This window comes from Parasteatoda tepidariorum, chromosome 5, assembly GCF_043381705.1.
Source record: "Parasteatoda tepidariorum isolate YZ-2023 chromosome 5, CAS_Ptep_4.0, whole genome shotgun sequence".
NCBI lineage: Eukaryota > Metazoa > Arthropoda > Arachnida > Araneae > Theridiidae > Parasteatoda > Parasteatoda tepidariorum.
Window position 1 is genome coordinate 36,148,089 of NC_092208.1, and position 13,466 is coordinate 36,161,554.

Consider the following 13,466-nt stretch of genomic DNA (forward strand, 5'->3'; position numbering starts at 1 on the left):
AATATATATATATATATATATATATATAATATATATATATATAGTATAATGAATCCGTGGCTAAAATTATCCTACGTCATCATAAGTGACAATTGATGTTCTTTACCAAGGATGGGACCGCCGTAATATTAAGAGTTAAGTTATACTTTTTTAAATATTTTATAATTGATAAAACTATACAAGATCATTATCTTACACTGATTTTTATTCCTTTTCAGTGATATCTGACAATGGAACCTTTGCAACATTTGATGCAGACGAATTCAAGCAAAAAACTGATGAGTGTGCGAAAAAGAATTGTGGACCAGCTTGTTAGTAAGTTTTATTTGTTAAATTTTTCTAAACAACTAAATTTAACACTACGGCAAACTTACGATTTTTTATTTATTTTCTATCGCTTAAGTTTTTTAGATATTTTTTTTTAATTTTTAGATTTTAGGCACCTAACAGGGAAATTAATCGAACAAACAATGAATTTGTTCACTTCCTTTTGAGTCATTGTAAATTATTATTTTAAACTTTTCAGAAAACTTAATTCGACTAAAAATGTCAGTATTTTTACGTTTAAAAGTGCAATATTAATTATATACCTTTATTAACTAATTTATCTTGCTTATTGTGATTGACTACTGGTAAAATTTTCGAAGTTAATTATTTTTTCTCGTTACGTGTGTAGCGCATCCACCACTACAAAATTACAACTACAATTCACTAGTATATAAGACATGTTAACTCGACTTTGTGTTGGGGTACCTTTTCAGAGATGACGGTTGACATTGTCGATAACAACTCACTCCCCACATTGGTGACTTTCGAACGTGATGTGAACACTCCTACCTTGGCCGTAACGCCCACTTCGATATGAACACGCCTATCTTGACAGTAACGCCTACTTCGATGGATGGTCCACGTTGAACAGTTGACCTGCTACTTGTGACTGCAACATTATCCACCTCCTTACGCTGTTGCTACTCAGTCTCGCCTCGATCACGCGCAACGTTGGCTTGCATACACTCGACTGCTAACGGCAACACATGAACGACTACGACAGTGAAGTTAATACACCTCTTGCATTCAGCACTAAAAAAGTACGGTGATCTTAGTACAGCTCTCTCGGCTTCTCACAAAACAGCAATGAATAAACTAGTGGTATCCGTTCTTTGAATTCTATCACAGATATAATTCTGGTGAGGGAGTACTGTAGTGTATCTACCACTACAAAATTACAACTACAATTCACTATTATGCAAGACATGTTAACTCGACTCTATGTCGGGGTACCTTCTCAAAGATGACATTGTCGATAACAACTCACTCCCCACACGTGCTTCTTCCAGTGTCTGGGTAACAATAAAAATATATACCAGACAAAACGGTCGAAATATATTTTTATTTAAAAATTAAGTTACAGTTGCTTAGTATTAAAACTAATTTTTTTTTTGTTCTTGACGTTTGCTCAGAAATATATATGATTTCGTTTGTTTCATTTTCAGCGAAGAATCCTATCAAGTCATAAAAGATCTAGAAGATGTGCAAAACGAGGCAAGTTTACGTTTTTAACGCAAAATTTTATTTAATATTGAAAACAACTATTTACAAGAGCTTAAATCATTTGATAAACATTAAAATAGTTAAATGAGCAATTAGTTTTTTGGAATTCAAATAACCGTTTCTAATCACAGTAATTATTCACTATATTAATTAAAAGAGAAATACAAATACAAGGCTTCAAGAAAATTTTAAAAATAAATTTTGTTTTGATTCATATTTCAAGAAGTACATCTCGCAAAATTAAAAAAAAATGAATATCCTATGAACGAATGAAGTAATTTTTATGAACTGAGCTACTATCTTATAGGCTCAAGATATAAACAATAGTTTAATGTAAATCTGGCACGCAATTGTGCTTCCTCTAAATAAATATTTTTTTTACGATTTCAGAACAATTACTCGCAGAGTTTGGTTGTTATTGCAGCCATCAGGAAAATCTGGTCACAATAGTTAACTAAAGAGAGCTATCCACTGTTTGAGCTATTTTAATTTTTAATTTTTTACAATTTTTTTGTTTTTTTGTTTGTTTGAATTTTACTTCTTTAGTCGTACACAGTAAACATTTTAGTTTCCATACTATCAAAGACATCAGTTCAGCCTTTAACTTAAATACTGGTATTTTAAATCATATTACGACGAAAAGCTGCGGCAGTTTAAATAAAGTGTTGAATTGGACCACATTTCTGATCAAGTTGAATTATAACACTGTGTACTCACGTATATAAAGTACGACAATCTAGTTCAATTCAGCATTTTTATAATGGTTTCAAATAATTTGTCGGATAATATGATTTAAAGCTTTACCGTGTACTAAGAATAGTTTACTGAGGTTAGAGTTAGTGTATCGGAATATTTTACAATGGGCAGTAGGGCATAAAACTCATTTTAATTTCATCCAAATTTCATTCGCCTTTTTCTTGGTGCTCTTTATTTTGAGTTTTCTTTCTGAATTTCATCTTTTGAATAGACTTTTTATTAATGATATTTTATTTATATATTTCTTTTTTCAGGGCAAATGCAATAAACATTCGAAAGATAACAAGCAGAAGGAACAAAAATCAAACCTAATGTAAGACAGCTTATAATTTTAAACTTTGCAAATTACTCTAATGTTTTAAACCTAGATTAAGAATGTTCATATTTTGTCAATTTGTCTGGAACTCTCTCTGTTGGTGAGAATTTTTTTTCAGGAATGTTTGGTTGGTGTCTTTGAAAGTATTTTATGCCCGGATGACAGCTCGAATACCGGTTTCTTTTCCATCAAAGATGTCATTAAAGACAGCGGCATTTTGAAAGCATAACATAATCGATTTGCAAAATTAGAAAAAGAATTAACACGTACCTAAAAAATCACATCGAGTGCGCAATATTTAAGCATTTTAAAACTGTTTAGATCGCCTAGAATTCCAAATTATTTTGTTTTGAATAAGCAAATAAAAAACATGATTTTTCTTATTATCTCTAACCAGAAAAGTCCAATTTTTATTATCTCGGATAACGTTATCGTTTGTGATTGATAATAGACTATCTGTATACCAGTTGTCCGAATTTGATAAAAAATAGTAAATAATTAATAAATCGTTATCTATCAACAATACAAAATTGTACTAAACACGACAATACAAAAATGCGAAAATAACAGTACCAAATCGGTATAAAATACATACCAACAAAATTAATAGAAACTGAAATAGGTAACCTTTTTTTAAAAGAAATTATTAAAATTTGTTGCATTCCCATTAGTCTTACGTTAAGATTAGCTCGTTTTTATTAGACTCGTTTTAAGACTCGCTTTTATTAGCTCATCTTTTCAAAATAAAGAATTCGGTATTCAGTATCATACACCATTTTTTGATATTTTGAAGGATTAGATTCATTAAAAAGAAAGTGTTAACAATTGTAATTAAGCAATTAAAGTACTGAAGATAGTTATATATTTTTTTAAAAAAATTTTTATTAAAATTATTTCGTGAGGAACTTTTTTTGAAAATTCCTATTATTTTTTACATGAAATTAACAACACTTTAACAACCTCAACTTTTTTTCTAGTTTTGTTAAATATCATAATTTTTAATGTAAAGAAATATAGGTTTTTTTTTCAGGTCAGTTTAAGAATAAAAAGAGCTTTTTAGACAAAATAATTCAAGATTTATTTTACATCTTCCAAAAAAAGAAAAAGTTTGAACTCATATTTAATTTTCTCATTATTTTAAATGTCTTATTTTTTAATTTAAAAAATAACTAGTGTATGTATTTTTTTTTGGTCAGTAGTAAAATTAAAGTAATTTTTAACAACAATAATTCAGCTTTTTTTTATAAAATACTTTATAAAACCATCTTTTTTGACCCAAAATTTTTAACAACAATAATTCAGCTTTTTTTTATAAAATACTTTATAAAACCATCTTTTTTGACACAAATCTTTTCCTCTTTATGTTAAATGTCATATTTTTTAACTTGATGAAGCAAAAGGATATTGCTTTCTTTAAATCAGTGAAAAGTTATTTTTAGCTGAAATACTTTAAAATTTTTTATAGCACAAAAAAATCTATTGACTTCAATTTCTTTCCCTGTTAAGTTATAACTTATATTTTTTAACAAAAACAAATCAAAATGCTTTTTTTCTTCTTTTAATCGGCAAATAAATGAAAAGTGCTCTTTAACCAAGATAACTAAAGAGGTTCAAATTTTACCAATTTATTTTCCCTCAAAATGTCTTGTTTTTTAGTGTTAAAAATTCAAACTTAATAAATTTTTTCCCCTTAAAATGTCATGTTTTTAATGTTAAAAATTCAAAAAGGTGATTTTTTGTTTTTGATCATTGTAACAGTAAAAAGTGGGGTATTTTTGATCAACAATAGTTAAAACATTTTATTACCCCAAAGCAGTATTTTTCGCATAACGTTAAATGTCATATTTGTCAAAAATTATTATAATTGTGTTTTTTGTCTTTAAAAATAAAAAGTGGTTTCTAACCAAAAAGACTCGCAATTTAAATTTTAATAACACAAATTAATCTCAGTTTTTTTCTTATATTGTTTTCACGAAATCTTCATATTTTTTTATGCAAAAAACTAAAGAGAGTGCTTTTTGTTTTGAGCCACAAGGAAAAGCATTTTTCAGTCAAAATGTGATTCAAAGGTTTCTTGGTCTTTCAAAACTTTCAAAAACATAGTTTCTTGGCCTCACTTTCTTTCATATAATAATGTTACCTCTTTTCAACATGAAAAAACTCCATTTTTTTGTTAAAAAAATAAAAAGTTGTTGTTAGCTTTAATATTTCTAAGCAAATTTTAGGTGAAATACCCATTAATCTCAATCAAGGAAAAAAAAGACAATCTCATTTTTTTTATTTTAAAAAATATGACGCGAGAAAAATTGAAGATACTTTGTTTTTATTTATCTGTAAAGTTTAAAAATTACGACAGCTTAAGGAAAAATTTTGTTTTGTTGCGTTAAAGCTTAGATACTTAAAATTACGAGTACGCAATAAAAATTTACAGAGAGTACGAAAAAATATGAAAATTTAACTTTCGATTATTAGTTGGAGAATTTCTTTTAAACATGCAGAAAAAAATTTACGAGTCGACCACTTTTTAGGCCAAAAGAATATAATTTCAAATTTGTCATATTGGTAGATTTATTAATTCAAGGAGGAAAAAGCACTTGTACAAGAAATATCCAAGAAAGTAAAGCATATATGTCTGTTTATAAAATTGTTTATGGAATATATTATACGAAAAACTTTAATTGCTTCCAAAGTTACAAAAATGGAAAAGGGAGTAACTGTTCATGTGCTTAATCGTAGGCACCCATTTTCAGGACTCAGAGACGATCATTCACGTTTGCTTGAGTCTTGAAAATTGCCGCGTATGATCGATTGTTCGACGCATGTTGACTTTTTCCATCTTTATAATTTTTGAAGCTAAGGAAGTTTTTAAGTTTTCAAAAATAGCGCTTACGATATTTTTGCTTCCAAAAATATTTAGTAATAAGCTACATCGTCATCATCTTGAATTTTTTTTGTTCCCTGTTTTTAATCATATCGTTTATGTAACACTTACCAAGAATTTTTTCGAATTTTTTAGGTTAAAATTTAAAACTTTATGTGCATTTTTTTCCAGTCATAATATAACTGTGATTATTAATTTGAATGGGATGACGACCACAACATATTCTTATAGACCAAAAGTTGAGGTAAATATTTTTTATTCGTTACTCTATATATTTCTTTTATGTACTCTTTATGTACTATTTTTATATTATTTTTAATGCCAAAACCTTTTCTGTTTAATCAAGCTACCATTAAATTTAGTCATAAAAGTGCTCTGACGTCAGGAAAATATTCCAACAACATGCAGCAATTGATGATTCCTCGTATTCTTGATAACGGACATTTCTATCGTGTTCCTTAAGTTTAAATTTTAATGCGAGTTCAATTTGTCTGATGTAGCAACGATTACCATGGCAAGACGTATAGTAAATTCCCCAGTGATTACCAAAAATCGAAAGATCTCTAAGAGACTTAAATTAAAATTTTTTTACAGGCCTAAATTAGACTTTTAAAACAAAACGAGAGAATATATTAATAATTTTATTAAAATAGATAAAAAATGGTAAAGTAACAAGTTCTCTGTAAGGTTTGGAAGAAAAGGGTCTCTCGGATTTAGTTAGTCTAGCAGGGGCTTTAAGTGTAATGGTTAATCTAGATTGTAATTCTCCTGAAAAAAAAAATCGAAAATAAAAAATTATTTAGCCTCTTGCGCACTTTCTAGGAAATAATTGTTAATATGAGAAATTTGTTTTTGTAGTTGATTTTCTGTAAAACATCTAATATAATTCTCTTACGTGGCTCCCAAATTTTGGCTGTATTTCAGTTTATTAATCCTTATAACAAACTTTTTATAAATATCTTTAAAAATGATAAAAAAAAATATGTAATTTAAATACTAAGTAGTATTTAATGACCAAAATATATATTAAATAAAATAGAAAGTATATTGATAAAAGTATGAAAAACTTTTATTACTTGAATTTAACTTATACAAAATATGCTTTTATTTCCAATTGCGTTTTCCACAATATTGACTATATTGCGCACTTTATTGTTTTAATATTGTATACCAAGTTGGTATATTATGTACTAAGTTTCATTCCAAAGTGAATTTCCCCTGCCTTCTGTCAGTTTAGGTCAACTGTTCTAAGAAATTACTTAAACCAAAAAATGTGTACTGAATTATAAGTTGCATTCCTGCATTGTTAGAAATTTCAGAAGAGAAATAATTAAATTGCAATTTATTTAAATGTTATTTTACCATATACAAACAAATCACTTAAACAGCTATAAATAAGACAGCTCTTAAACTGTTAACTGTGAGAAAAACCGCTCATTAATTGCTTTCATCTAATACGGTTAAGCAACAGAATTTTATTACGCCAACTAGACCTACCTAATTAAGCCGCTTAGTTTTATTTCAGATGCGTACATATGATATTAGTCTAAATTTTGACCGACTGAATGGGAGTTCGAGTGCCAGAGCTACATCACAATATTTCCTCCACTCCCTTAAACACGTGAAGAGTATGCCATGCACTCCCCAATTTATAACCCTTAATTATTGAAACACGATGCTTTTAATCAGGCATTTATGATAGTATCATAAAACTGCCTAATGCAAAAAACTATTATTTTACATCGCTTACGAACCAATTAAACCACATTAAACTCACATAAACAGCAGCCCTGCAAAGCTGCTAAACTATCTTCAATCCAGTTCAATTTCTTTTTACGGTTTAGAAACCATACTAGTTTTAAGCGGCTAAACAACCGTATAGTTTAGTATTCATGGTTCTTAACAATACTTGTTATAAACTGTTTCAAAACCGTAAATATGAAGCAATATTCTTTACTGTAAACTTATTGGAAGGGAGTGCGGTTGAAACTTTGTGACTGAAATATACTTTTCGAGAATTTCGCCATATCTCGAGAACTTTAAAATGAATTCAAGCATTTTTGCACAGATTTCTGAAATTTATTTATCCAAAACTAATTCCACACAAGATTTATTTTTAATATTCTTTTATTATTTTTCATTATTTTATACAATGAAAGTGGAAAAATTTTATAATTGTTCAGTTTTTTACATCATTTTAAGGAGTGAAATTTAATATGGCAAAATCCAAATTTTGAGCTAAATTGTTAAAAAAGTAGTATTTGAAAAATCAAATTTTAAAATTCGTTTTCTAAGGAACTATACTATCGACTTCGCTCAAATCTTGTATTGTATAAAATTTTGTATTAAACTTAATTTTATACTCAAATAAACACAAATTCTATATTAAACTTGCATTCTTTAAAATTAAGTATAATGATATTATATAACGAAATATAATTAATGAAACATAATAAAATAGTATATAATGAAATTTTACCCTTTATTTTAAAACACAAATTCTGGTGTTTTAAAATGCTGAGTATTTATTTTTTCGATCACTATTGTGTTTAAAACAACTATAACATTTCGCTGATCGAAGCCAATTTGGTCATTTGGTGTAAGAAAGAATTCTCTGTCAAAAGGTAAACATGTGAGTTCATTACCAGTTATAATTATAATACGCAACATTTAAAACGTATATACTTATATGTATTTTTCAGACTGTGGAGTTTTGGAGTAATATAGGAGGCTACATAGGAATATGGCTTGGAATATCTTTAATTGCTTTGTATGATTTTTTTGATACAATAATTGGTATCCTTTTTCATCTGTGTCAGAAGCTTCAAATCAGGGCTAAAAGATTTGTGGTACGAATTTTGAAACGTTAAATTTTCTTGGTACAAATAATTGTAAACTGAAAAATCGATCCTGTATTAAAATATGTATTAAATAAATGCTTGAATAGATTTTGAAAGAGTAAATAAAAGTTGTTTCAGACTTTAGAATGCGTTTTGTTTTGTTAATGTTCAATTTTCTCTTTTTTCCTTGGCGGAAAAGGTATTTGATATTTTCAAAATGATACTTTAAGACTAGAACTTCTTTTTCACAGTGTGTTATCATTTTAATGTACACTGGTGGACAAAATTAAGAGATGGAAGACACTTTCTCAAATATCTTAAAAAATACTGAATATAAATAAATGAAATTTGGTATGGATCTAACTTATTCCATGATAATAAAGTATGCAGAACTAAAATGAAAGTGCCATTCACTGGCAAGACCTATTGCAAATAAATCCAATGTAGTCTGAACTTAAGGTTGAAATATGACAATAAAAGTGAGGCTTGTACAGTGTGTGTTACCTATAGTATGGTGTATGGTCACCACTGACAGACAGACAACATGCACAACGAGTATGCTATTAATAGGGGAGTTAAGAAGGACTTGTGGAAGACCCTCCCATTCTTCCACCAGAGCAATTTTTAACTCCAGAATGGTTCTGGGGGGAGGTTCGCGCTTCACAATAGCTCTCCCAAGAGCATCCTAAGCATGTTCAATAGGTTTCAGTTCAGGGGAATTGGCTGGCCAATCCATTCGTTGATTATCCTCGCCTTCCAGATACTCATCAACCATGAGAGTCCTATATGGTCGCGCATTGTCGTCCATAAAAATGAACTCAGGGCCAACAGCGCCCCTGAAAAGACACTCACAGGGCTCTAGAACCTTCTGCCTGTACCTTTGGGCATTCACGGAACCATTGTCAAACACATAGAGCTGTGTGCGGGAATCTTGCATGTGCGAAAATGTTTTCCATCTCTTAATTTTGTCCACCAGTGTATATATTTAGAATTCTAGTGATTAAAAATGGTATGTTCAGCGTGCAAAATACAAAATGGACCAACTTGAATAATTTTTGATCTAATGATCAGATCTTTTAGGTAGTGACTCCAAATATTCTAATTAATTAGTGCAAGTGATATTTTAATTTAGAAACTCAGACACAAAAGCGTACTTTCTCTTAATTAATACAAATTGTTTTGACGATTTCAGATTTCTGATCCCCAAATTATAAGGGATTGCCGTAAACATGAAACTGAGAAACATGGTCCCCTTAGTTTAATCAGAAAACCAGTTCAAAGTTTGGACACCTTACTGTTAATTTTTCGTGTTTCTCCATATCTCAAGAGCTCTTCAAAGGAACTGAATAGTTTTCGCACACAGTTACAAAATTCATTTATCTAAAAATTCCAATCAAAATATAACTTTTAGTAGATATGAATTATTTTTTCTCATTATTTTATTTAATAATGTTCGGAAAACTTTTGAATTGTAAAGTATATAATTTTTGCCTCATTTTAACGAAAATAATTTTGCATAACAAATTACGAATTACGAGCTAAATAGATCAAATAGCTCCTGAGAAATCAAATTTCGAGAATGTACTATTTTTAAAATTTAATTTCATAGCACATTTTGTATTTTGCCACACAAAATTGCATTCCTTAAAATGAGGTAAATTTTTTTATTCTTTACAATCTTTGGCCATTTCCGACCATTATTAATAAAATATAATAAATATTTACTAAAAGCTATATTTCGCATGGAATTATCTTTCTATAAACGAGTTATAATTGCGTGCAAAAAGTTTTTGATTCACTTAAAAAGCTCCCGAGATATGAAAGAATTCTAAAAAAAGGAAGAAAAACAATAAGGGATCCAAGCTTTGGTTGGCTCACTTGACTGAACTATATGAACCAGATTATGGTACCCTTTCCAGATACCCATCCATATTTTGGGGGATCAGGAATTCGAAAATGATATTTTAAAAAACAATGTTTATTCAGAGAAAGCGCGTCTTTGGGTCTGATTTCGTAACTTAAAATATCATCTGCGCTAATTAGCGTAATTAAAATTACCCTCTCGAACCATTAAAATTTAGCAGTAGAACGTGAAGATCCGATCATTAAATCAAAAGTTATTCAGAGTGGTGTCTTTTTTCTTTGGATTTAAATTATAAGCTAGTAAATTATCCAAATATCAAAAGTTCTTCGTCAATTTTCGTAAGTCTTCGCCAAAGGCAAATCTTAACAACTCTTTATGATTAATTTTCTCCCACAGAAAACTATTTTAGGTTAGTTTGTTTCAGGCTTCTATTATTTTGACCTAATTCTAATTGATTATACGGCTCATCTAATCAAAAATTACTGTAATCGAATAAAACTTACTGATTTGTTGAAAAAAAATTCATTTTGACGTAATTTACAGAATCGAGTTAAATCTATACCTTCTAGAACAGGGGTCTCCAAACTACGGCCCGAGGGCCACATCCGTCCCGCGGACAGATTTTGTCCGGCCCGCGGAGAGCTAGCATACTTGAAAACTCCTTTTAGAGAACATATTTTTTATAGCAAATTAAATTTAGTTTACTGAAGTGTTCTAATTTTATGTTGAATAATTATTAATATGACATCTACATTGATATGGTCATGGGCTAACTACTCATAACATTGTTGTAGGCTTATTGTTTTTGTGATAAGTTGGATAAAGAAACACGGAGCTGTAATGAGTAAAGACATGTATAATATGCAGAAAATTTAACTTCAGTATATAATGACTAACAAATTATTGAAATGAATCCAACTAACATTTTATACATTTTAAATAAAAACATATCTTATAACAAGCATAATGACATATGAAATACTAATGAGATTTATGTAATTGAGATTTTCCACTGACAATAGTCCGTAGTTGTGGACTAATTTTACTTGTACCAATTATTAAAAGAGATTTAAGATGCTCATCAGTAAATTTAGATCTGTAAATTTTTTTTGTGTACTTCATTTTGGAGAAGGTCTTCTCACACAACTAAGTAGTACCAAAAACAGAAAACAGCCCACGAGCAAATTTATGCAAATTATCAAATTGTGTCAGTGGAAGACTCTTATAAAATTCCAACAAAGATGAGTTTTGATATTTGTTCCTAATTATATCACTGCACTGTAGATCAATCATTTCCATTTGAAGTTCCGGGGCTAGGGTTTCAATGTCAGTATCAAAAGGATTCTGAAAAATCTTAATTTGATTCGCAATGGCATCAAAGTCCGAGAAACGAGTATCAAAATTTATTTTCAAAGCACTCAAAGTTTCGATTGCAAAATCGATAGGAAACTCAGTCTCAGTGGTGTGGCTGAATATTTCACATGTTTTAAAATGTGAAAAACATTTACTTCGTGGTTGTGATTGAAACAGTATCAATTTCTTCTGGAATGATTTGATATTAGTGTATAAATCAGGAAGATGCTGGTTTTCTCCTTGCAATCTCAAATTCAGTTCGTTCACATGTTTTGTCAAATCAACATAGAATGCTAACTTCCACAGCCATATGCGCTGTTTTGTAATTCAGTAAGAGGGTGATGCTTTTCATTCAAAAAAATTTCGATCACTGCTCGAAGTTCAAAAAAGCGCTGAAGGACTTTCCCACAACTAAGCCAACGTACGGCAGTTTGATAAGGTAAGTCATTTTCTCCAATCTCTGCAATAAATTGTCGGTGATTCAGCCCAAAAGATCTGATAGAATTAACAGTTGATATGACTGGTTTCAGAACTTCAGACATATCCAAACATTTTCCGCACAAAGACTGTTAATGAATGATACAATGTAAGACTAATGGTTTTGAACCGTAATTTTCTACAGCCTTTGACACAAGAGCGACCACTCCTTTATCTTTCCCACTCATGTTTTTGCCTCCATCAGTTGTAATACATTTCAAGTTTTTCCATCGAAGGTTCTTTTGATTAATGGCCATTTCAACTCCTTTAAAAATATCTGTACCAGTAGTTGTGCCATGAATACTATACATATCAAGAAGTTCATGCACTTCATAGCTTTTATCTACTCCTCGAATATAAATCAACACCTGAGCAGTATCTGACTCATCCAAGGCCAAAGAAAACCACTCAACATGTCCATTTTTGTCGAACAGTTGAGAGGATATATTTTCTACACTTCGAGCCACAGTGTTTGCTGACATATTGACAGTTTTTAATAAATTTACCATTTCAGGGCACATTTCTTCGGTTACTTCAATTATGCATTTTTTGATCATTTCTCCATCGGTGAATGGTTTTCCACGTTTTGCAATTTCAAGAGCCACACGAAAGCTGGCACGAGTTGCAGCCTCTTATTCAGTTTTGAGTTTTGTAAATGAAGATTGCTGCGATTTCAATCCGCGCTTCGAAGCTTCGAATTTTTCTGTCCGCAAACTTCCTGCATATTTTGAGTAATTTTGAAAATGCTTTGCTTCATAATGACGTTTAATGTTATATTCTTTGAGAACGGCTATGCTTTCATTGCAAATCAAACATAGCGCCTTGTTACTGGACTCAATTACGAAATACTGAATGTTCCACTGATCCTTGAATTTTCTGCATTCACTATCAATTTTTCGCTTCTTTTCCATACTACTAAATCACACACAAAAGCAACAATTCAAATCAAAATACTGTTACAAAGATGTCTTAAACTTAAACACGCACAAACACGTTTTAAGGAGGTACGCACTATTTTATTTCACAACAGTGTCATAGGAACTGACTTGTGGTTGCGCCACTAGCCTTCTTATATATTCCAATTACTGCCATCTAGAAGTGAGTGGAAGACACCAGAACTTTCTCGAACCAACGAGATTATTCTGTACGTGCTATTAGCGCCATCTGTTAGCGATAGAAGGTTCTACCTATTTCCGCTTGTGTCCACCAGATGTCGTGTCACGTTACTCCTCATGGCTCGTACTCTACGACTAATCTAGAAATTACAGATAATGACAGCAAAATTAATAATATGCAGTGTTGCCCTTTTGTGGACTTTAGTCCGATTTGCAGCCTTTTTTAAACGTTGCGTACTTTTTCGGACTTTTTTTTTCATCAGTGGACTATTTCACTTTTTACCACCGGCGACCATGATAATACGGTTTTGGC

The 13,466-nt window shown here is 30.2% G+C and overlaps 2 protein-coding genes across 3 annotated transcripts in view; one reads left to right on the top strand and one right to left on the bottom strand.

Annotated features, from left to right (window-relative positions):
- The window catches only part of LOC107444931 (acid-sensing ion channel 1A-like), a 108,098-nt gene extending 99,610 nt beyond the window's left edge, over positions 1-8,488 (top strand). For both annotated transcript variants that reach the window (XM_071181289.1, XM_071181288.1), the window contains exons 10-14: positions 219-315; positions 1,494-1,542; positions 2,562-2,620; positions 5,676-5,748; positions 8,207-8,488. In XM_071181289.1, the coding sequence (XP_071037390.1) occupies positions 219-315; positions 1,494-1,542; positions 2,562-2,620; positions 5,676-5,748; positions 8,207-8,374 (446 nt within the window). In that variant the 3' untranslated portion in view covers positions 8,375-8,488. The remainder of the gene's footprint in view (positions 1-218; positions 316-1,493; positions 1,543-2,561; positions 2,621-5,675; positions 5,749-8,206) is intronic.
- A 2,866-nt stretch (positions 8,489-11,354) lies between these two features.
- LOC139425630 (general transcription factor II-I repeat domain-containing protein 2B-like) lies at positions 11,355-12,520 on the bottom strand. The gene is made up of 3 exons (XM_071181029.1): positions 12,182-12,520; positions 11,987-12,127; positions 11,355-11,876 (listed from the first exon to the last, which is right to left on the bottom strand). Exons 1-3 carry the CDS (start codon positions 12,518-12,520, stop codon positions 11,355-11,357), a joined length of 1,002 nt encoding a protein of 333 aa, XP_071037130.1.
- Between the last annotated feature and the right edge of the window lie 946 nt (positions 12,521-13,466).

What these genes read in the sequence shown, in the direction of transcription:
- LOC139425630 (XM_071181029.1), bottom strand. Translation starts at nt 12,520, where the DNA reads ATGTCAGCAAACACTGTGGCTCGAAGTGTAGAAAATATATCCTCTCAA. An exon ending in TCGCTCTTGTGTCAAAGGCT is followed by an intron (nt 12,128 to 12,181) that starts GTAGAAAATTAC and finishes ATTCATTAACAG; the next exon opens with TCTTTGTGCGGAAAATGTTT. An exon ending in ACTTACCTTATCAAACTGCC is followed by an intron (nt 11,877 to 11,986) that starts GTACGTTGGCTT and finishes ATTACAAAACAG; the next exon opens with CGCATATGGCTGTGGAAGTT.